Genomic DNA, 25,382 nt, shown 5'->3' with positions numbered 1-25,382 from the left:
TAAAGCACATTAAAGGTTATAGTTTCCATCCAAGCAATTTAGTGAAAACATTCAGCTCAATGACTGCTCAAAAGTGTAAGAAATTGAAGGTACCTGAAGTCTTAGAAGATTTAATGTTGCCACAGCCATACACTCCTTTTCCTGAGGAGGGGGCCAGTCAGAGGATCCATCCATTCCCTCAGTCACTTGTCTCAGTAACAGATCCAGCTGCTCAAATGTCATGGGGCAAACATCCACCACAAAAGGTACCCGCAAGCCTATTGACCACTCTGAACATGATGACCAAGCAAAACTCTATAAATGGAAACAATACACAAAGTTCCACAGTTAGTTATTTTCTAAATATGACACTGACTACAGATAGGAGTGTAAAGCTAAATCTGTCTTCAAACAGTAATAGATGGTGTGCAAATAATACCAGCACAACTGTTAAAGAGAATGTTCTGCTTGCATCCTTGTAAACATACATAAGCCTATACAGATCCTGAACTCTCTCATCACATTTTCCAATGTTTTGTCATACCCAGTCCAGATATCTCACTATTTCTGCCACAGGAAACATTCTGACAACTCCTCAATTGCTGTATCACATAAAACAAAACAGGTAAATAGCTACTTCTCAGAACACCCAACAGAGAGAAAGCTAATCTTTTTGGCAGAAAAACTGCACAAGATTTGTTTTTCCAAAGCCTTCATTTACTCAGAATAAGGAAGAATACAAAAAGTCATGCAAGCACAGAAAGAAGGACCAGGATTAAAATGCAGAACTAACCTCAGTGGGAGGTAAAACCAAAGAATCTCAAATAAAACCTACTTGAGCAGGCCCACAAGCAATTCCAACGATATGCTTTGTGTCCAATCCCGGGAGAGCTGCAGGCTCTGGTTTAGTGATACGCAAAGTATCAAAATGCTGACACTGGTCATTGCTTCCCCAGCTGTGCACCTCACTGTCTTCAGTCAGTGCTAAACAATGGGTAGATCCAGCTGCCACATCTATTACTTTCTTTCCTGGTAGGAAATTTAGATATTGAAAATATAGCTTAGATATTACAATCATTGACAGAAAAATAGCAGATGTAATGAAAACTATGCTAATTACAACCATGCTTAACTAGGAACATATGGATGTCAAGAGTCTCATTTTTGCCTCAGTAGTGGATTGGAAGAGTACAGCAAAACATAAACCAAGAGACAGGTAAGTACAGAAGCTTACAAGTTTTTTTAAAAAAAATCTACTTTGTGTCCATTCTACTTAAAAACGTTTTTGGGAAAGAGTTATTTAAAGATCTCCCCATCTATGACATGAGAATGTAAAGTTATTCTCATTTACACCATTCAACATATATGAAAAACAATTTAAAGGAAAGAGCATTAAAAAAGGTTTATTTCTCATATTCCCCCACAGAACCCCATGTTTCTCACAAATGAAAGAAATAGTTTTCACTCTATTACAAACCATTCAAAAGTCAAACATAACTTGAATGACATAATTTGTTGTCTATTATTTTCATTTATTCCATTCACCTGCCTTAATCTATGCACGTATTATTGACATATTTATTTGCAGAACAATGCAAACATACTTGCTTTAAATAAGCATTTCTGTGAACCCAATAAAAGAAAAGCAGTAAGAATAAAGAGAACACAAGACATTCAGCATTTAAAGTAGTCATAATGTCTTTAAGTCTGCTAAAATCTTGTAGGTGTAAATGCAGAAGTGATGGGAAATGCACATTATTATCTTTTCCAATGCTACTGGCATAAAATATGACAGAGTACATAGTGTCATCATTTAAAGTAGAGTTCATTTGTGTTGGGTAAAAACCTCCAACAACAGAAAGAGCTCTGGAATATTTCCAACTCTGGTAATTACCTTTCAAGCCTTCCAGCAGTTTGGGATATCGAACATGCTCTTCTGTCCCATGCCCAAGTCTCTGATTGTCACCTTTCCCCCAGGTGTAGACCTGGCCATCTTTGGTTAAAGCAATAGAGAACTGACTCCCACAGCGTACTTTCACAATGTCCAGATCTTGAAGCTTTTCTATCAGCTTGGGAGTTTTGCAACCATCACTGCCTCCTCTTCCCAGTTTTCCATAGTCTCCATCACCCCAAGACCACACCTGGCCTTTAAATTAGGAGAAAGAAAAAAAAATAATAATTGTACTGCTTTTTCATGTAATCAAGTCATCTGTTTTAACAAGTGCTTAAAAATCCAAGATTCTATAACAAGCTTAAATTTTAAATTGCATCTTAAGAAAAGAAGTTCCAAATTAATTTCTAATAATTTGTGACATAAGAAAGAATAATATTTGAAAAGATTTCATACTGAAAAAACTAAACATAAAATCTGCAACATATAACATGCACTGAAAATCTATTAGTGTATGGAAAGTCCTTAAAAATGCATGAAGCACAGGATTTACTGTAAATCAAGCAAGTTAAAAACTGCTTTCGTTTGTTATTTATAACAACTTACAAAATGTTTTCCACATCAAATGGCCAAGCTGTCTGTTAAACCTATTTTTATTTTCAGTTTATATCATTCTCATAAGCATTTCTCAAAACAAAATGAAATTGCCATGTTTATCATGTGCTTTTGAAATACACTACTAACTCTTAGTCCTGATGTAGGAGCTGAAAAACAGTAAAGTCATTCTGCATCTGCAGTAAATAAAATTATGGTTCAAGAATGGTAAAGCCATGCATGTCCAAAACGAAAGTCCCATTTTGCATTCTGATATATTTGTGTTCCCTACTTGCATAAGTAGAGTCCCTAAGGTACTCTGATAAACAGAAGCATGCAAGGCAGAGACCAGAGAGAAAAACGGATAAAATCTGGTTTCCATTTCCTGTATGAATAAACATTTCAGTTTTCAAATAATGCACATCATATTAACCAACTATATTTCAAAGGAAAAACTAGCTTCCAAGAACTATCTGCTTTCTTTGGGGTTTTACTTCACAATGAAATGCAGGTTTCAAATTTGTCACATCCTAGGCACCTTGGTCAGGGATATTGGAAACATGAACTTCCATGCAGCTTGTTAACCTCTTGGAAGTGTCAAAGAGAGAGACAGCTCTCCTACTCTGAATTCTGGCTCTTTTGACAACATGAGGTATTTGCACTTATATAGTAACAAATAAAATTTTGACAGATGTTCATGTATGTATTATTTTGTGAGTCCATTATACATTTACAAGAAATATATATACACCATAACTCAATATATTTACATATTCATAAAGAACATGCTGCATATCTATGCATGGAAATACTTCTGCTATATTACATACAAAATGCATAAACGTACACATTTATTTCCCCAGAAGGAACTTCAGCTTCAAATTCTTGCAGAATTCAAGCTGCTAGGAATAAGCCTATCTGCAGTATAAACATCTTCAGAGTAAAAGGAAGGCCAGGAAACCTTAAAGCTTTGGTTTGCTACTAACCATTTTCAGTAACTGCAAGAGTCTGAGCATCTCCACTCCCACACGACACATCAATAACTTTGAGTCCTTTCAGCCCCGTGACCAGCATTGGGATGGTCTGATCTTCACTGGAACCTTCAAAACAAAGTAGTTCTGTAAGAAGCAAAACCCAGAAGGCCTGACAGGTTCTTTTGTTTGCTTTTTTGTTTCTTTGCTTTTGGATGTCGTGTAGATGTAGGGCGGCGTTGTTTAGTTTTGTTTTCAGATTTGAGTATCATGACTAAGCTCCCGTATGGTTTCTGAGACCTCCAACAAGGATTTAACCCAGGAAATTGTCTTAGCTTCATGAGGAAAGGAACCAAGAACATCGCAGATTTTTCTTCTCCATCCAGTTGCTTATTTCCAGATAACTCAGGGAACTTAATGGGTTTGAGACAATCCCTCCCATAATTATTTCAATTCACAGGAAGCCACTAAAGGTTCTCAAATCATCTTTAGGTGGGATGAAAGATCATTTGCAACAGGCACCAAATTCTTTAACAACTTATTTGAAGGTATCAACTAACTCACCATGACCCAGCCTGCCATAGTTTCCTCGTCCCCATGTGTACAGCTCTCCCTCAGCAGTAATGGCTGCACTGTAGGTGCTTCCACATGCAATATGAACAACATGTTTCCCAGCCTGCTTCCCAGATAAAGCAGATATCATCTTAGGCTCCTCCAGAGGGCTATTTAAAGAGAAAGTGACATATTTCACAAAAGGTGATTTGATAAGTAGTGGATACAAGGTGTGACACATTCATCAGAATTGCTGCAATTATATCTGCAAGCCTTATTAGTCTGAAGTAACAAAATATAAATAGAGCTAGAAACCAAAATTAAGTTCAAATTGTTCAGCAACATACAAACCTCTGAAAGAATGTCTAATAATTGCAACTTCTGTCTCCTATTGAGTTCATGAAACTTTTTAAAAAAATATTTGTCTATTGTTAAAAATACTACCTTTAATTATTGTATCTGAACAATTAATTTCATGACACTGATAACCCTTGGGTAGTCTTTTTCTTGCTTTAGATGGAATTCTGCACTGGGGGAAGACACTTGAAATCTCTAAACTGTATTGACACACACTCCCTATACAATATTGTTGTAGGAAACTACTTCTACACAAAAGCAGGAGAGTTATGTCCAGGAAAAATGAAATCATGTACAACACAACTGCAGAAAAAATAATGGCCCTGCTCCAACCTGTGAGTCAACATTTCAGAGAAAATCAGCTTTGGATTCACAAAACCATTAATGAAAGGTCTAATAACACTGCTCACTACTATACCCTCCACCTAAAAGTATTTCAGGAAGTAGCATTAATAAAGAACTGGGAATATTCTAGACAGAAAATACGCAAGAAGAATGCAAGTTGTGTACAATAACAGAGTCAAATGTCAAATGCTGAACACTGCTTATATACAAAACAAAATCTTTACTGTGAATACAAAACACTTGCAAATAAATGTTATAATTATTTTTAATACATACACTGTATCCCCATGACCTAGTCTTCCACCATCTCCACAACCCCAAGAGAAAACTTCACCATTTGCTGACAAAGCCAGATAGTGATGCCCATCTGAATGTGCTGCTATCTTCACAATATTTCTGGAAGCTAGACTCTGCACCAGCTGTGGTCCCTGTAAACCAAGCAGAAGCAATATGCTTACAAAGTCTGCTGACATTTTCCATCACATAACATTAGGCAGAGTCTTCCTATTTCCAGTTTTATCAAAACTTTGCTCTCAAACTAATGAGGTGAAGGCATCAAGAAAAAAATGGTCAAATATGACAAAAGCAATGAAGTTATTTGTTTCCATTCTTATAGGTCTTCAGTACATATAAAATGTTTTTTATCTTAACATTACAGGCTACCTTAGTGACAAAGGCTTCTATTTACAGTACATTTTTGTTTGAGAAACTACACAGCTTGGACACAGTTATATCACTAAAGTGAAATCCATTTCATATCTGCCAATATTTGAAGTTACCAAGCCCAGCATATCAATAAAAGCAATTATAATGGTATCCATAACCTCTAGCCTGATAGAAATTACAGAATCCATATGATTTTCATTAAGTCAACCCAAGAGACAAACACCACTATTTCTGAAAGTTCAAATACAACGTACAGAATGCTCACAAAAATCAGCTTGTCACCATCTATTCTCCTAAGAAACTGGAAGTATTTAGAAGAGGAAACTTACAAAGTAATACAGAACAAATTTTTAAAAACAAAACAAAAAAAAAAAAGCTCTCACCAGAGTATCGCTGTTATATGCTTGTGTATAAACTCTTCCATTTCTAGATAGTATCAGAAAACGTTTCTCTGCGCAAGCAACCTGTACCACACCAAGGTTGGCCAGTCCTTCACACTGAATTGGACCACTCACATTAGCATAGTATTTCCAACCTATTAATCCCCAAGCAATGACCTCTTGCAGTGATCCCTAGGAAATAAGAAATTCTGTAAGTATTAAATTTTGAAATGCACAGCTTAATAAAATCCACAGAGCAAATTATTTTTCAAACTTTTATATGCCAAGTATATTCAAATCTGAGACTGTCATTCTTTCCAACAGTGAATAAAACCCACCTAATTAGAAGATATTAAAAAAAAAAAAGACTTGCATTCATCATATTCAGTTCAGTCTGGCACTAAATAAGCAATAAATATCTATGGTAAGAGATTCAGAAATTTTTCAGGTTGAAAGTTTGGCATCTACTTTTTTCTTTTATTTTTTTTGTATATCACACCCCCAACATTTATAAAGTCTGGTCTTGAGAATTTACTCTGAGAAACACAAGGAACAGATCAAAATATGGCAGAATTAGCCACGATGTGGTAAAAAAGGATAGTTCATAAACCATAAAATTTCACTCCAAGGCTCACTGAAAAAGGGCTGATGTAATAAAAGTTACCCAAGTAAGACAAATTTCAGAACTCAAGGTTAAGTTGTGAAAATCAAATGGAATTTGAAGAATCTTAGGAGCTGTTTTCCTTGCATTCTGAAATTCAGTTATGCTTTTAGGGAAAACATCTTGCTGTATTTGATATTGCAAACAATACCTTATGAGATGTGGGAGAGCTACACTGTGGAGGCATACATGGTGTGGCAAGGCGGTCTAAATGGGCCATGATCACCACAGCTGTTTGTCTCAGATCAATGGCCAGCTCATTGTCCTGTGGCAAAGTCAGATACCTCAGAAAACTTTCATTTGGACTTAGAGGGTAAGTCAGGAGCTAGAAAAGAGAAAGGAGCAGTCAGAAAAACATTCAAGGTATGAGACTACACATACACAATCAAGTCTAGACAAGATGACTATCTGCAGGAGTGTGAGAGAAAATAAATTAACTACACATGCCTTTTTTGAACATTAGAGAAAAATCTGAAACATGAATGTTGACAAAATAGTCACATTGTGTATATAATAGAAAGTTACAAGCATAATAAAATCGATTTATTATGTTTTATCAACCTCAATAATATTCACTAAGAGTTATGGTTCAGTTCATTTTAAACACAAAATAGAAACAATCCAAATACGCAGAAAAGTTACTTAGCCACATCTAAATTCATTATCACATCAGCATTAACTATGAAACACAATGCTTACCTCTAATCATGCTGTGACATTTCTCTCCCTACCTCAAGAAACTCAAAAACGACCACCAAACAACCGTGGTGTATATACATCTTCCATGGAAAACATCACCACCAATTTTGTTTGGATAATTTTATTATTATTTTAGCTAGGCAAATGAAATTCGATTCCAACATAATGCCCCTTTTAAATAAACCAAGAATAAGTACCTGAATCTCTTCCTCAGTATTGGGCATATCTTTATTACATATTATACTCTGAAATCTTTGTAGCAAAGGTAGAAGGGGTGCACTTGTTCCTTGTGCAGATCGCTCATTATCCGTTTCCCTTGTTCCATTATCCCAAAGTTGAAGCAGCAACATAACTGCAGACAACATTTGGCTGAAAGAAGGAATCAACATTTTCTATTAATAAGCATTCCTAAAACCATTGGGTTAGGTTATCCATACAACTCAATCTCTACATTTTGAAGTTTAGCAAAATCAGATGTCAGGGCTTTCTGCTTTAAACAGATTATCAAAATATTAAAAATAGATTTTGCAATCTAGATAGTATTAGGTCTCAACCACTGCCTTAGTGAAAAGGTGCATATACTTTGAACTACAATTATTACATTAAACCCAAATCCATGAAAACTGAAGACTGTCAGCCCATTCCAACAGTGATGGTTAAAAATCAGAGCGCTCATGCTTCTCACCTTAGTGTACCCCTCTGCACTGCCAGTTCAAGCAATATGGCAAGTGCCAAGTGCTGGTCTTGCAAAGGAATGTTTCCTGGCCCTTTGGTACTGGGAGCTCCATGCACATCTCTATTTAGAAGTCAAAAAATATACATCAACGGATAGGAAATAATAACAATTGCTTACCAAAAGCATCTACAGCACCCCAAGAACCACTAAACTTACAGAAAAATACCAAAGGGATGATGAAAGCAGCTGAGAAGAAAAGCCCACACATTCCAAACTAGATCAAGTTTTAGAGGTACAGCTAGACTTTAAAAATGCCCCAAGCTTCACCATCTATCTACAGTTCTATTAAACATGTTAAAAACATGAAAACTAAGAACAGTTTTCACTGGTAAAATTCAAATATGTTTTATGATATTCACCTTAAGGACATAGTTACAGTATTGAAATGACATTTCTAGTAACTACTAGTAACTTCCAGTAACAACTTGAAGTCTACTTAACAGGGAAAAGTAAGTCCAATATGAATGTATTTTCCCTCACGCACAAAAGTCTGTATTATTTTACTACACTCGAAGGGCATAATTAAGAGTGCACATATATAGTATTACCAAAGTACTCTTCTGTGGATATGTTTACATTAATAAAAAACAATTCTTTCGCTAAGTGTTCATGCAGTGATTCAGAATATTCCAATTCAGATTCTTCTTAAGCAGCTAAAATCATTAAATCATATTTAAGAGCACAATTTCAATAGTTCTTAATTTTTCCTTGCTTGTATAACAACATTAGAAAAGGAAGGAAATCTTTCAAGTTTTCTATAAATAATTATGTTTATACTACCAGCTTCTGAGAGATGCAAGCTTGCCATTTAACAGGTCAAAAAAAGAAACTTACCCAGTCACAACAGACCTTAGGAATTTAGTAGCTCTTTCTACCACTTCCAGCCACACAGAAGATACAGTCCCTTCATCAAAAAGGGATGCCTCTGGTAGAGCTCGCAGTGCATCAAGTGATTCCTGTAACAACTCACTACACAAGTCTGCATCTTCACCTAAGGAACACAGCAAGAGCAGTTACATTCCCACCTTTACAGAAGTTAGAGAAATTGTTGTACACAATTTGTGGAGCTCTTTTTCAACACGAGATACAAGTTACTTCCTACAGACAAACTTCTCAATTTTCACATGAACATTTGACCTCAAGATTCTGAAGAAATCTTCACCAAAAAGAAAATAAAATTCAGAAAGATGAAAATCCAAACCAGTTCATTTCACTCTGCAGCCACTGAGAAAAAAAGGAGAGCTAGGGCTGGCTGGAATAAGCTCACACCTGCCATCTGACCAGACAGTCCAGACTGAGACAGGCAGGTTTAGTGGCACAGGTGACAATTCTGCCAACCTCCACAATTTGACAATAGCTGACAAGTACACAAACTAAACACAAGTTTCACACTCAAAGCTTTTTCTAAGCTGCTACTATCATGTAATAATACAGTGGCCTGACCTTGTCTGAAGAATAGATCTAACTTTTCTGATATGCATGCTTTTCATGAAATCTCAACTTATCTTTCTCAGCATAAAATATCGCAGAAAAGCCCAGCATTGATAATGGCTTGGGTGGCTTTGATCAGCAACAACATTGTTGGGCACAGTATCACGTAAGTGCAATTATGCAAATCTATCATTCATAAATTTATAGTTCTATCCCAATATTTAACATACACACACACACACTTTAATGAGTCACCTGGCTTCAAGTTAAATATATACACAATATGCTCAAGAGTAGCTCTACCTGATCTCCAGGCTCTACGAAGGAAAGCAAATGCAAATGAAAGTGCTGCTCGGGATCCAACACGTGCAAGTCCTTCCACACCTTTGCCTACAGGTCTTGAGCTAAATAAAATTATGTATGAATAGTTTCAATAAATTTGTATTACAACAATATATATTTATGTTATGATGATTTTGTATAACATACAGTCAATGATTTTATAACTTAGCCATATGCATGAGCATACAATTACGTCATTTTTATTTGTATAGAATCAGAGCTGTGCCTTGAGAAACAAGGTGAACAACATCAAAATGGCAGCAACCAAAACTGAACTTCAACCTCATCAAAGAAAAAATTGAATGTCCAATATCAAAAAGCTTCATAGAGGAAAATATAAACCGGACCAGAAGAATGGACTACAATTCAAAGTGAAATTATGATGCTTTACTCAAAATATACAAACATATGGTACTTCATGTACTAGTCATTTCATCAGGAAGTCTATATTTTTACTTAGTTTGGACTGCATAAACTAAGCTTGAAGACTTTTTAAAATTGATCTTTAATTACTGATAATTAATTCCAGCCATTTTGTCATTACTTATCTTTCTATTCAAGTGGCAATGCTAAAAATCTCTCTGCAGTTTCTGTACGTATGTGTAAGGAAGAGAGAGATAGCTTCAACTTTTGGTAATATCCACTGGAGTCACATTCTGTTAACTTCTCTTTTCATACAGACAATCAAATTAATTTAAGTAAGCTCCCCTTTGTAGTCAGCATCAAGAGATTCCCTACCACTTCCAACACTGAACCACCAAGTCTAGTTTGTTTTGTTGTGAGATTACAGTGAAAGCACAAGAACAAGTACAAGAAAGAACAGCTTAGGACTTTTTCAAGAAGTTATACATTCATTTTTAGCAATCTGATAACTTAAACATATCAGTGCTCTTTTTAATCAGAGCTGAAAAAAAATTCAAGAGAACACTTTATTCAAAGATATCCTTGTCAGAACTCCAATTCTATAATAACTAGTTGTGATATCTACTTACATTTTCTTTTCCTACCTGTACCTAGAGACAATCTAACAAAAATTTCCCTAGCCAAATTGCTTGTACTGTCAGACAAATACTGAACACTCTCTTGAATGCTTTATCTGATAGATTTTTCTATTTTTAGGTCTAGATAGCTATCCAGACACGAAAAATAATCAGATGATTCCTCACTCAGTTACTTCTCTTGAAATAGTTGCATATAAAATGCATAATTACATCATTTCTCATTCAAACTAAGGAAACCCATGTTCAGCTTTTTCGTATTTGTATTAAACATCTGTACATAAAATGCACAATTATATAATTTCTCACCCAAACTAAGGTTCTATATTCTGCTTTTATGTATTTGTATTTTTTAGTTTATGTGCTTTAACTGAGCAACTATTGACAAAAATATATTTACGTTATTCAAACAATGTAATTTCCATTAGCACCATTTCTGAAAAAGGCTTCTCTGTACTTTCTAGCTGAGCAGAACAAAATAAATACTTCAATAAATGTACACTTAGAGGTCAAAGTTTAATACCTACAGCAATTAAAACCTACTAGTACAAAGTAGAGACACTGTAAGAAAGCACCAGGCAAGGAGGACTGATAGCAGGTAACACCATTTAATATGGTAAAGCCATCTTAGGAAATAAGGAGTTTCTTTACCATTAATGTTTCACAAGGAGGAATAAATCATATTAAGCCCTCACAGACAGGTTGATAACCTTTCCATGGCTTTTCTAATGGATTAACTTGTTCATGTACGTGTTATTACCTTTTCTTATCCACAGCAGGCAGAGGAACACTACTGCTTTTCCACTTGACTTTGACGTTCTCCTGAAGAACTGCTCTGTTCAAAGCAATAAAATATCGTTCCAGGATAACCAGCCTCTGCTTTAGCCTCATAGCTGACAGAGCTGTCGTTGCAGTTTGTGTGGCCAGAGCTTGCTGCTCCCTTACTAGCACATGAAGGCATTCCTTCAATTCATTCACGTCTAAGAATCAGAGAGAGATCACTTTATGAACATTCATCTTTGTTATATACATTATCAAGAAAAATAAGGATAAATTGAAAACTGTAAATTGACCAGAAGTCTGAACTCAGTGGAACTCCTCATTTCTATGTTTTATGCACACGGTATGACATAAATATAACCATACTTAAAACAGGTCTTTAGATAAAGGTTATCATCAAAACTGGTCTTGTCTAAACATACATAAGCCTTCATATTTCATGTCTGAAATTAAAACATCACAGGAAATACTTACGCTTTTCAAAAAAACAAGTTAGACAACAAATTCTTATCATCATCCAACCTCAGACTCCTCTTAAATGCAGGCAAGACCCTTACAAGTCCCCACAACAATATGCTTTCATTTTGCTCTGGTAATGTAGTATCTTAAGTTTCTCAGAAGTCATAAAACCGCTCTCAGAAGCTCTAAGATAATTGCCAATAACTGCTATGCTTCTGAAACAATAATGTCAGAAATTTAAGATGCTTTCAAGCAATATTAGCAAATAAAAGACCTGACTTATGTACGAATGCTAGAATATTAATTCTTCTTTCTCTTCACCAGAGCAAGTATGCCACAGCCCAAAGTCCTACTAATCTAATATTGGATGGTAACAAATACAGTGTCAAAAACAACAACAAAAAACCACTCTAAAACAGAAATTTGGAAACTGCATTTTTATATACTCTGTAGCTTTAATTCCTAAGACAAAGATCAACAATGTACATTCCTAGAGGACATTTTCTGTCCCTTCATTAACAGTCTGATCACTGAGCCACCCTACTCTGCTTTGCACTACATTCCTATACTTGTCTCTAAGCCAACCACATTTGTTGCCTGGCAGCTACACAGAAGTATCTTTGTTTTCAATGACACCTGACTAAGGGGTATGAAAACAAAAACATATGTCTGCATATATGTAATAACAGCTTGTGAGAAGATGGACGAACTTAAAAATAATTATTAAAAAAAAACCCCAAATCCTTAGAAAATCAGCATATTTTTTGGAACAAGTGCCTCCTAACTATAGAAATTTAGACACATTAGTAGTAGTAGTAGTCTCTGTGGTTAAAGGTTTTCTCTAAGGAGGCATAACACTTCTTTTGCAACTGCAACTGTAAAAAGTATTTCAAAGTTTTGTCCCCATCTTTGTGTACCCAGGAAAGAATTCAAGCAGCCCTCTCCGCTGCTGGATCACATTGCACAGTCACTTATGGTTTGCTGTCAGCCATCACCCCCAGCCTGTTTTCAACATTGCTACTCACATTTCACCATTTCATAATGCTTTAGATTCCTTTCCCTAGGCAATTCACATCTTTCCACCTGACTATGAGGGACTTGTTTTTTCAACAAGAAAGAACAGATTAAAAAATATTCCTTGCAGTCTAGACCTCTCAGATGAAAGTGACAGCAGCAATTATACATCCTGACTCAAACAACAAGAAATATGACAAAACCAACAAGAAATTTGACAAAAAGCCACACCATGCTTAATTTTAGCTCTACAAAATTTCCCAAACAACTGTGTAGCACAGAGCAAAAAAATACACACAAAAAACCCTGAAACATCTCACAGAGTACCACGAAAGAATATGGTCAATACTGACATCCCAGTTCTATGACCCCTCTAGGCAAACTATTCAAAGACATAAAAATCAGGACTTTTTTCCTCCCTTCCTGAACACTAAAATCCTATCATCCTCTAAGTACCACCAGACTACAACACCAAAGTACAAAATGACTATGCTCTCTTCTTCACAAAGGGACTTTGCTTAACACTCTTTGTTTGGACAAATAATTTTATCATGCAGATTCAATTCCCAAATTATGGTCTCATACCTACAGGAAAAGAAATAGTCAATGAAGAAAAAAAGAAGGCACTTTAACACTTATGTTTGGGGAAAAGACTCTATGTTTGGCACTACAGAAAACAAGCACTGGGCGTTAAATTCAGCAGAGTCTGTCAAGCAATTCAGAGCTGCAGCATGCATCCTTCATTCCTGCCTGGCAAGTTACCTAATTGTGGAACTCTCTAAAATCGTTTCTGAGAGCTGAAGACTTAGGTGAGAAAGCTCCTTGTTTCAAAACAACATGCTTATGCAAAATCCATCATGGACTACCAGAAAGAAACACTTAGGACAAGCAGAGACCACCTACTCACCAATCCTCTAGCAATTACTTCACAAGAAACTTTCCCTGAAAGTCTGCAACTGCACCCGTTTCAAACCACCTTCAATCAGCCACAATGACACTCAGGTGTTACATAAATTAAGAAAGATACATTTCTTGCCAGAAGAACTGCAATGCTAGGGTTTAGGGTTTGATACACTTCAATGATCTCAGACATAGCAGGAGGTTAAGGAAGCTAGGGGAGAACGATGTCCCTTCACAATTAAAAATGGCTACCATTTAAAGAAATTTCTACCAAAATTAAACAATTCTGCTTGTAAGTGTTTTACATAAACTTCCTCAGTATTTCAAGAAAGCAAAACAAAGTTAATATACAATGTGTAATAAAGGCTGGAATAGGTAATAGTATCCTTATAACTCAGACATCTGAAAAGTGAACCAAGGACTGTCTTGTTTTATTAAAAGCAACACTATTTTTAAGTGAGATACATATACGCTTCCTCGCTTTAAATCTTATTCCATAAGTAAATTTATCTTTACAAAAAATTCAGTTAATCTTTCAAAAGATTTAAATACATCTGGGAATCAATGCAGTGAAACTCATTTCAATAAACCTTCAAATCTGAGCAACACTTGTTACTGATGAACTGAACAGTCTAGTGAGAGAATAGCTTATTAATAGTAACGATTCAAATTTCATCTGAGAAGGTTACAGGGAACTCTTTAAACAAAACTGTTCATATGTCACTACACCAGCCCTTGATGTTAACCATCCTTTGCAAGGCTATGCTTTGCCAGTTATTCTGTGAAGGGCTGAGACACTATTTACCTATTCTGCACCAGCATTGTAGGAGCTGGAGTCATACCATACCAGTTTAAATTCTCAAACCAGAAGTATTAGCAGAATACTTGTTAACTGGCAGATACAGTCAGGTATGTTGCTGTATGCAGTAGACAGGTAAGGGTTTGACCCTCTTCTGTTAAAATTCATCACATCTTTCCCTCCCCTCAGCAAACAACACAACTACACATCTTCACTTCTTAATTCCTCCTGCCAAAAGTTCTCTGCATTAGAAGGAAAAACACCGGAATTGTTTAACCCAGCCTATTTGACTGAACAGCATTAAGAAGTGACATTACTCAGATATTTAAGCAGAACAGGACAAAACAAACAGGTGAAGAAAACCATCTCAGCCACAGAAAGAACACTAACCTGACAAGCCTAAGATAGGTAGCATGTCCAAAGGCAGTTTGCTCCTATTTTAGCAGCACAAAGAAATAAATTAACATGCTTTGTGGTTCCTTAACTCTCATTTCATTAGCTCTTTTAGGGAACACCACATGCTTCTCACAGAGAAATTTGGCACCTTAAAAATGCCAGTAACAGACTGAAACAAGGTTGACTCACAAACTTTAGTGACAGCAAATATAGATGTTACAGTGCGGAGAGATTTCAATGTGGAAACACATTTCAAACGGAATTTGGCATGAATGTACTGTTATAATGAGTACACATTCCTGTCATTAAAAGAAGTAATGTGCTCTCATTTCCTAGATAATTTCATATTTTCTCTTCTCTTTACCCTTCCACCACACACTATTTCCACTGGACAAAGAAGAGATAAAGGATGCAGTTGGTTTGGCTTAACAGGCTTCTAATGACCCTTCAAAACTCTAGAATGAGCAAATTCAAAAGTTAGAGGGAAAGGACAAAAATGCCATAACATACACATAATTTCCTTGAGAAACAAAACCAAAATAGGCTTTCAGTGTTATTTTAGACCAACAAATAATAGAATGCCTAAAGGACATTTAGCTTTTAGCTTTCTGCTCTCCTGTGCTAAAGATGAACCACATCAGATTTCACCTTAGTAGTATTCAGCAGGAGAAACAGTGATGAGGTAGCTACATGTGCACTCAGAACACATCTCATTTTGTGGCTGGGTGCAGGACAGTGAAGCATCTGGAGAGGAAGCCTTTTAACAAACAGATGAGAATACTTGGTTTGTTCAGCCTGGAGGAGGTTGAGGGGAGACCTCATCGTGGACTTCAACACCTTTGTGAGGGGAAGTGGAGGGGCAAGTACCCATCCTTCACTCTTGTGACCAGTGACAGGACTCAAGGATATCACATAAAGCTGCCTCAGGGGAGGTTTAGGTTGGACATCAGGAAAAAGTTTTTCACTCAGAGGGTGGTTGGGCACTGCACTTCCTCAGGGAAGTGGTCACAGCACCAGCTTGAGTACAAGAAGTGTTGGGACAATGCTCTCAGGCACATGGTGTGACTACTGGGGTGTCCTGGCCAAGGCCAGGAGCTGGACTTGATCCTTGTGAGTCCCTTCCAACTCAGCATATTCTATGATTCTATAATTTTCAAAGTTTTAGATCATCAGCAAAACTTGTTTAAATTGATGTTCTAATATTCATGCAAAGAACAAAATAGCAAGAATTTAAATTCCTGTCTGTGTGTAAAAATACACAGTAACACATACACTCCTTAAGGGTGTAAAGAGCAACCAAACAGATATTTGGAGCTGGACAAGATGTTTCAAGCTGGGGTAGAGGAACATGATGGGATGATGATACAAAGGCAAAAAGGTAAAAGAAAATACAAGGACGAAGGAGCTCTGAGAAATGTAAAACGGGGGAGAGAGGGGTGTTAAATTTCATCCTTTGATTCAGCATTTCTAAACTAAACTTGAAAGTATGAATCAAGAAACTTGATAAAAGCCAAAAATATCCCAATAAAGAAGGCCAAAAGAAGAGGTTTTTCAATGCCATGACTACTTTTTAATTACTTCTGTACACAGTGTAAATTTAGATTAAGTCATGTAACTAAAAGCCCTTTACAGGACAGAAATTCTGCCTATATCCTTCTCTCACAACACAAATGCAGGAATACAAGTGCACTTGGTAATGACAGGTATCTCAACAAGCTCAGTGAAGTCACATGGTTAATTTTAACCTTGCCTCTAAAGTAGTGCATATAAAAGCATTTCTTGGTGCAATCAGCTCTACTAACAATATCAGAAAAATAAGACTTAACACTGTCTGTGAACAGCTTGATTCAAGCATATTATGACTAAAAAAAACAAGCCCAAGAAGATAAAATACTGCTCTATTTTCTGTAGGCTTTGAACAACCACTTCAAAGAGTCTCCTTTTTTTTCCCCATAGCTAAGGCTGAACACCTGAAACTCAGATCATGTAAGATGTTAAAATCTAAATATCTTCAGAAAAGAAGATGAAGGTAGTAAACCAGAATTTTTAGGAAGAATCAGAGGAACTGCTTTATGAATGTGCTCAACCTGGTATGAATAGAATAGGCAGAAGGTATTTTAAGGGAGGACTCATGTAAAAAATGAATAGTTTAACAGTGGTATCATGAAGGAGCTGAATATGAAATGGAAGAACACTAAGACGCAAAAGAGAAAGCAAAAAAACAAATGATGACTTAAACATGTATTTATTATTATCTTGTGTATTCTCACAGTACTTGAAATAGTAAGACCCTTACCAAAATTAAAAAAAAAAAAGAAAGAGAACAAAAAAGAAAAAAACTATGGTGTCTTTTCCATGTTCTGACAGCACAGTGATCTCAGCATAAATGAGACCTAGAGAAAGCATTTTGCTTCTCTGAATCTGTGCCAGGACAACAAAACAAGCATAGTTGAGGGGCACATGAAGTACTGTTTCTCAACACATTTAATGAGCAGGCTTTTCTCTGTGCTCTCACAATCTCTTAGCCCTCATGGGGGAGGGGTGTCACAAGGCCCACTGACCTAGATTAGCCTGTTGAAGTTCAAGATCCTCCACACTTGGCAAAATAAGATTGTATTACAGCACTCCTAAACTATACAGTGTCTAATATCTAGTTACTATTTTCATAATGTAAGGCTGTAAATCATCAAACTCAGTAGAAATACTTCAGTGTATTGACCTGAAACACTGACTTTAAATGCCTCTTCAGTTCCTTTTGTAATATATCTTCAAATCTCCATCTCTGAATTATACCTTACTTGCAAAGGAATATAAACCATAAATGAAGACAGTCTTTAATTCTTACTTGATCAGCAATGATATATTTAAGAAACAATTCTCCTTTTTAAAAGTTCCTTCATGGTTTTGACAAGAAAATGTTTAAAAGTTTCTTTTTTGAAGAATAACACAAGAAGTGCATAAAACAGTTCTCATTGTATGAAACATTAACAGAAAGTATCAAAATGAACTGATGGCGTATAGTTTTTTTCAAAATTAATTACCAAGCCACAAAAACTAGGATGGCTCAAAAGGCAGCTGTTAGCTATATTCCTGGAAAATGTAAAACAAAAATTAACAAGGTAACCTACAATCATGAACAAAAACCACATTTGTGGTCTATTTATACAATAAATATACTTACTGTAAAAATAAACCGGAAGTGTGTTCATATCACTGTTTAAGGATTTTTGTCATAGCTAGGTGATACAAACTTCAAGCACAAATGGCAATAGAGACCAAGGAATAAAAATTTATTTCTGACAAATTATGAAGTCTTCACACGTTATTTCTAGAATATGAATCCATACATGTGGCAAAAAAAACATACTATATATAAGCACTAAAACTAACTAGACAGAAAGCTATTTCTTTCTGACAACTCCCAACACATGTACATCCTTTTTATTCTGAAAAACGGTTTCTTCAATTTTTGAAAAAATAATTAGAGGGTGAGCTTAAAGGCCAAGTCTTGTCCCAAACACTTTGGTCAGCTGGAACAAATTTGACACTTAGATTACCATTCTGTAAAATAGTTTTATTTTACTTTTTCAGCAACACACATTAAATAAGAATATAAGACATAAATAATGTGACCTTCAGCTCACATCTCTCCAACACATTCAATTGTCACTCCCTCTTCCACTGTAGTGGCAATTCTTATCATTCCTGGTATACTGCAAGATTCTGTCCCACTACCAGAGTGACAGCAAATCCATCTGTTCTCCTGCCCTTAAGCAAAGGGAGCAAGCAGGCTGGCACAGAGCAGAGGACAGCAGACTGGCAGCTGACCTGTGGCTCAACAGAAACAACTATATCCCCCAGCAAACACAGCTACACAGATGCAGATTCTGGCACTGAAGAGATAATACTTTTCTCAGGGATCTTCAAGTGCTTCTGGGTGAGGGGAAAGGACAAGTGGCACAACAGATGTCTCTGAAGTTTGTACATGCCAACATCTGAATCAGGCAACATCATGTACCAGGAACTGTAAAATAAACTACTGAACTGAGGCTTCTTCTGATCTGCTATTTTTAAACATGGACAATTTTAGACAATGAACTGCTGCTCTACAGTAACAAATAGAACTTAAACTGGCTTCAGTACCAAAAGTAGTATTTTATAGACCCCTACACGAAGATGTGAACACACAAATTGCTTTTCCACTGCCACCACCGGTGCAATTATTGTCAGCACAGGTCAGGAAAAACAGTTAACTGAACTAACCATTTCAACCTTCCTCCCATGCTTCACACAAACCTATCTACCAGACCATGAAACCAAAGAGAAAAATCACTTATTAAACCATTATTGCCTGCAGAAAATTCAGGCTTTAGAAACTAAGCAATTTCTTTTAAATGTCTGCAACTGAAAACAAATATTCTGAAGACACTGGAGCTTTTCAATGGGTAACTTCATTTATTCCAAGTCAGTCTATCATGCCTTCAAGCAACCTAAAGGGGCAAATTGACTCTTTAAGAGTCTAATTAAACCTGAAATTAAATACAGCAAATGTTTAATTTCGATCACAGTTAACCACTTATCCAGCTTATTTCACTAACCTAACAAATGCATCTGTCAGCAAGTACATTTGCTACAAATACTTTCTGATGTTCCAAAAGTAGTGATCAATACAGAATATGTAATGTCAGTGACAATGACCAAAACAGCTGTAATACCTGGTTGTTTACCCCACACCCAACTCTCAACAATCGATTTGGCCCTGTAAGTGGGCAGTGGAGTCTCTTCTTCATCTTTCTTTTCTTTGTCATTTTGCTCTTCTTTCTTTGATGCAGTTTGGCATTCAGTGCTATCATCTAAAAAAAAAAAACAAAAGGGAGGGGGGAAAAAAAAAAAAGACCAGTTAAGCTGTTTTCAACTCAGGCTGGAATTCAGGTCTAGGTTAGAAATGTAAAGGTGAAATCCCCAGCCCACAAGCTTACAGAAATATTGTCTATCATTAAGAGAACACGGTGGGGGCAAGTAGTATTTTACTATGTTAACTGTCACAGGTGCTGGGTCTCATGTTACATTTCGTAAGACAGTGACCTTACAATCCAGAAATCACCTCTGCAACCTCCTCAGGAGAATGAGCATTTAATATAGATACCATCACGTGATAATTGCAAAGGATTTGCAATACACAGTACTGCAAAGGAGGCACTCGAAGTCAGATTGTGCTCCCAACTATCTGTATTGCTGTAGTATTTACTTGGTTTTATTTATATTCCATTTTCAACAGAATTTTTTAAAGACAGCAATAGTATTAATTTCAAAATCCAGGAGAGCTATATATTGGCATTTACACTAATTTTACGCAGCAGTATGTCAACATCCGTAAAACATCTAGCATCTAAGTAATTACTAGCAAGTAATGAAAATAATACCACCATTTTCTGCCCAAGCAACAAAACAGAATGTGCAATCCTTTTGAGACTACTTTCACAAAGTCAGAACACAGACATTAGTCACTTATCTCTGTAATCAAAGGCTGCCTGAAAGCCTCAATTTTCTAAACACAGTAGAACTAGACAGCTAGAAGCTTCTCTCCATTTCTATTGGGACTATGGATTTCTGCTCCATATCCACACCTTCAGTCAGTTCAGTGCCTAAGATTGCCTTGCAACTGAGGGACACGTGGCCAACGACCTCCCTCATCCTGACCTTCTTTTCAAACCATACCACTAAAAATTTTCCAAGTTCAGCATTTAAAATGTCCATGGAGAGTTTAGCTCCAGCCTTTTTTACCTGGCTCCTAGAACTTCCTGACCAATCCTTCATTCTTATGTGCCAATCTAGTCCAGAGACTCCTTCCCTAAATGTCCCAGCCACAACACGACAGATAAGCACTAGTATTTTGTCTTTTTTCCTCTCACACTCCACCAAAAAAAAAAAAGCATTTGTACCAGCATAAAATCAGAAGAAAATAATAAGCAAGATGTTTACATCAGTAGCCAGACATGGAACATCTGACTGCAGCCTGCCTCACACTCATGGAGTGAGATCAAAGGCTCTCATTACCTCAGAACGTACAAAATACACCTATCACAGTGTACAGAAACATTCAACTGTTCTTTCCATCTGGCCTAACAGAAAATTAATGCTTAATCTAGTTGGAACTGGATCTGTGATTGCTTCTTTGTTAAGTTTTTTTAAACTGCAGACAATAACACCTCCCAAATTAAAGCTTTTTTGGGGAGCCTCAATTACACAAATCTTAAATTAAAGAACTGTTTCCTAACCTGTAACTGACAGTAGTGGTCAAGAGGTGGAAGATGAAGGCTGAAGGGCAGGAAGAAAAGGAAAGGAGACATAATTTCAGTATCCATGATAGAGCTGAGATTGTGGGCCAAGGAAGAGACAGCAAAGTCACTTGAGAACAGGAAAATGTAATTTGGATATACCTGTTGTAAGTGGCAAACAGAGAACCTAATTGTGCTCCTCAAACACTGAGGAACAGCCTGTGAGTCACCAGTTTGATAACAATGTCCAAAATGTCATTCAATCCAGCTGTTTCTCTTCAAAGGTACAAGCAAATAACATTAGAAGTACAGAACCCATTACAGACCAAGGACCCTGTTCAGTCCTCGTGGTTTAGAATATTTCCACAGTAACACCATAATCTCACTGTTTCTCCACTCACCCACACGTCTAGAGACACACTTTGCAGAGTCTGGAATTTTAGCTAGTGGGTAGAAGGGTGCTGTGCCAAGACACTGTTTTGCAGGCAGCTGTAGGAGAACTTGTTAAGCTTTTTAACAGATCCTTGGCAAAGGATGACAACCAAGGGCTATAAACTTAGTCACTTTATCAAAATCCTCACTACAAATAGAGAAGATCCAGCTGGGAACTCAAGCTTTGTATGGAATAAAAACTACCCATGTAAATCCACAGGAGGATTTTTTTTTGATTGTCTGTATGAACCAAGAGGAGCAATGAGAGAAAAAGTGGGAAGGAAATTAGCTAAAAATCACCCTAAAAGACCATGTCAAATTGTTCCACAAAGACAGTTCCCTAATCTTGCAAAAAAAAAAAAAAAACAAAAAAAAAAAAAACCACTTGCCACATAAGAGACCAAGCTGCTATCAGCTATCAGTCTAGATTGAAAGCAGCAACACAGACATCATAATTACGGAAGTTCTGTTATGCTTCATGGAAGATTTTTAAACGGGAAGACCCAAAGATTTTTCAGAGAGAGGGGCAGGGGAGAGAAGTATCTTGAGTGAAGCCAGAACAGATCAAAGTAACAAGTAATAAGACAGTTTTCAAAACAATACATGCAAAAATACAATGCAGTGTGTCAGCATGATTTAACTTAATTTTGTGAATATTGTGCTGAGGGAAGCAACTGCATAACATCTCCCTGAAAGACCTTTCTCTTTATTACGTTTTTTACAGCCTTATACCTCTACACTGAAGCAGAGAGGCACAGCCAGCATTCAAAACTAAGCAACTGAAGTAACCATTCTCAACTAGAAATTAGCTCCCAAATCAAAGCACAACAGCTCAACAGTGTGCACTATCTTGCACAGCCACAGCCTAATCTGGTATAAACAGAGGATAAAAACGAAGCACTAAAAATGGAACTTACATTTCATAATCAATGAAGAAAAAAACCTGACGCTGCATAGTTGCCTCCACCACCTGTTACAGTATGGTCTCTGAAATGCCAATGAACTCACGTAGTTGGGAATCCCTCCACAGAGGGAGAAACCTGCAACTGTTTCCCTACAGATGTTGCCACTGACAGGGCAAAAAGTCACACAGTGTACTTTAGACAAGGGCTGTATCTTGTAACCACCCTAAACCAGTACTGGCTAGTCCCAGATCTAGGAAATATTTCAGCTGCAATATGTTTTCAAAAATCCTTCATTTTTTCCACACACCCATATATACCTACATACACAAAATTAATAGCTATTTGTGAGGGAAAGATACATGACTTACCATTTACAAACCATATTTATACAGCCTTCTAGGTTAGATGATAATATTCTGATCTCCTAACCCTTATCAGAAATAAAGCTTCCTTTCTTGCTTGCTATACAATTTTTTTTTCAATGCATTAAATTATTTTTTGAATTTACAATAGAGCATTCTACACTTCTGAAGTCAAAGTGTCCAGAGTGACTACAGACTTCCCTATCCTGCAGGGAGAGTATGATAATCCACAGCTGAGCACTGAATTCTTGAGCCACTGGGTACAGCCCACAGCTGGGTCAAGGGAAGCAGAAGAGAAAAGTGGCACTTCTCACTTTTAACAAGTTCTCCTTTACACAAAAAAGGAGGCTCAAAGCAGGAGCCAGCCTACATCCCTACACACTACTACAGTTTGATTTATAACATGGTCTGAACAGCAGCCACCATAACCAATTCCCACACACTGTTATTCTCATCATAAACATTTTGTTTCTGCCAGCCTCTCTGGAATTGCTTGTGGCATTTGGACTTCACTTGACCAGATTGTAGATGCAACACTGAATGAAGTTTGTGTATTCAGAGGCACCAGGCTGAGAAAGGTCTAACTTTCAGGAAAGGGAGAACAGAAGAGGAAGCCCACAGTGTTTGTCAAAGGCAGGACAGAGGTATGAAGCTGACAACTTTGTATTTTTGTCCTGGAACTTAAAACAGCTAATTAAACAGAATTTTCCACCTATGAAGTTTGAGGAATCAAAATTAAATAAGAAATAGCAACCCACAAGAGACTTGCATGTCTTAAAGAGACTGGTATGTCTTAAAATTTCACTGTGACGATTCTCTAACTTGAAAATTTAATAAGAATAATATTATTTAATACTTTTTATTATTTTCAGAACATAGCTTTTTGTATATAAGGTATTAATCTCATCCAAATTTCCTGAGGGCAGCCTCATTGTCTTTGAAATACAAGCAATGCTACAAGTGCACCTGTATTTGGACATCACTACTGTCACAGCTGTGTCCTCAGATGGTGCTTGGAAACATACAAACACATTCTGTTGAACACATTTATCAAACATGTTTTTCTTAAAGTGCCACGAATTCAAAACAAAGACCTTAATCCTAACCAAACCTTCTTGCTAATAGAAGAAAAAAAAAAATGCACTACCTCTATATTCTTCCTAGAGAGAAAAGAAATGGTTTTTGCCATCAATAGCATGTTTTTGCAGTCTGCTGCCACTGCTAATATCCACTGACAGAATGAAGTGCATCTTCTGAACAGTTCAGTCAGCAGCCACAGAGAGCTAGAGCACTAGTGAAGAAATAGACTTAGAGTGGATGGGCTTAAACCAAAACTTCTTTAAAAAGACTGAATAAAAGGGACTACATACAGCAACTTCTCTTGTCCATCTCCAGGTTAGTCAATTTAGGAGCAAACTCTGAATATTGATATTAATCTATGTTGCTTTTCGTATAAAACAACTGGGTTTTATCTAAATCTCACTACTTGTATGTACTTTTCCCTCTCCTCTTGAATTATATTTGTAGATTATTTATGCAAAAACATGAGCATCAACTAAACATATGTAAATACTTTCGGTTTTAATTTCTTGAAACTCAACTTGAGCTGCAAGCTCAGAGGTGCAAACTGACCAGCAATTTTTCTGATTCCAAGATTCACTACTGCCTAACAAAATCAAATATACAACCTGATTGACAGTGACCAAAAATAGCCTTGATTAGCATTTTTTTTCTCAAAACTCAAGCCTGGTAAGAAGCAGGATAGCTGTATTTTACAATCCTGTTGGCCAACACAACAGCATTTATGAAGGCTAACTTCACTGAAAAACAGTTCATACATTAATCCTAAGAGTTAAGAGCCTGAAAAAGCTGTTATTTAAATTTCTAAGCTACTGCAGTGATTCAAGAGATATACACAAGAACACACACCCTCCAGCTGTGATCTGTGCTGAGACAAGTGGAAGGTGGCGTTTAAGTTTTTCCCTTTGTTACTCACCATCTAATTCTGTCTTAATTGGCACGAAAATAAACTAAATTAATTTTCCCTAAGAGTATTTTGCCCATGACAGTAACTGGTAAGTGATCCCTCTGGCTTTATCTCAACCCTCAAGCTTTTCCATTTTATTTTCTCCCTCTGTCCTATGGAGGAGGGACAGCAAGTAAGGAGCTGGAAGGGCAGGCACCTGGCTAAGGTCAACCCACCACTACATACAGTAATGGAAACAACAAGTGTCAGTCTGCCTTCACCACCACTACACTATGACTGTGAGAAAGCTTTCAAAAGCCTCATCACAGCTTGGACATATTAGGGTAATATAAAAGCCTTATTTATACAGTAAAGTGTCAGAAACTCTGTGTTTTTAAATAACAGTGTTCTACAGTCTTTAACATTTTATACCTTTTTGAACCTTCTAAAGATGTGTACATACATACATCTGACGTTAAAAAAAAATTT

The 25,382-nt window shown here is 36.6% G+C and overlaps 1 protein-coding gene across 2 annotated transcripts in view; it reads right to left on the bottom strand.

The window, feature by feature from the left end:
* HERC2 (HECT and RLD domain containing E3 ubiquitin protein ligase 2) overlaps positions 1-25,382 on the bottom strand; it is a 102,526-nt gene that overhangs the window by 63,901 nt on the left and 13,243 nt on the right. Inside the window, exons 4-17 of one of the 2 annotated variants that reach the window (XM_014892520.2) lie at positions 19,666-19,803; positions 11,363-11,582; positions 9,566-9,666; positions 8,666-8,822; positions 7,781-7,891; positions 7,293-7,464; positions 6,548-6,721; positions 5,739-5,927; positions 4,966-5,117; positions 4,000-4,157; positions 3,451-3,564; positions 1,874-2,125; positions 815-1,008; positions 94-294 (exon numbers count right to left, since the gene is read on the bottom strand). In XM_014892520.2, the coding sequence (XP_014748006.2) occupies positions 94-294; positions 815-1,008; positions 1,874-2,125; positions 3,451-3,564; positions 4,000-4,157; positions 4,966-5,117; positions 5,739-5,927; positions 6,548-6,721; positions 7,293-7,464; positions 7,781-7,891; positions 8,666-8,822; positions 9,566-9,666; positions 11,363-11,582; positions 19,666-19,803 (2,333 nt within the window). The remainder of the gene's footprint in view (positions 1-93; positions 295-814; positions 1,009-1,873; positions 2,126-3,450; positions 3,565-3,999; positions 4,158-4,965; positions 5,118-5,738; positions 5,928-6,547; positions 6,722-7,292; positions 7,465-7,780; positions 7,892-8,665; positions 8,823-9,565; positions 9,667-11,362; positions 11,583-19,665; positions 19,804-25,382) is intronic. The other variant, XM_014892527.2, reaches the window with a different exon arrangement.

This window comes from Sturnus vulgaris, chromosome 2 (genome assembly GCF_052056855.1).
Source record: "Sturnus vulgaris isolate bStuVul1 chromosome 2, bStuVul1.hap1, whole genome shotgun sequence".
In the NCBI taxonomy this organism is placed as follows: domain Eukaryota; kingdom Metazoa; phylum Chordata; class Aves; order Passeriformes; family Sturnidae; genus Sturnus; species Sturnus vulgaris.
The sequence above is the reverse complement of the archived record's forward strand: the minus strand, read 5'-3'. Positions and strand labels throughout refer to the sequence as shown.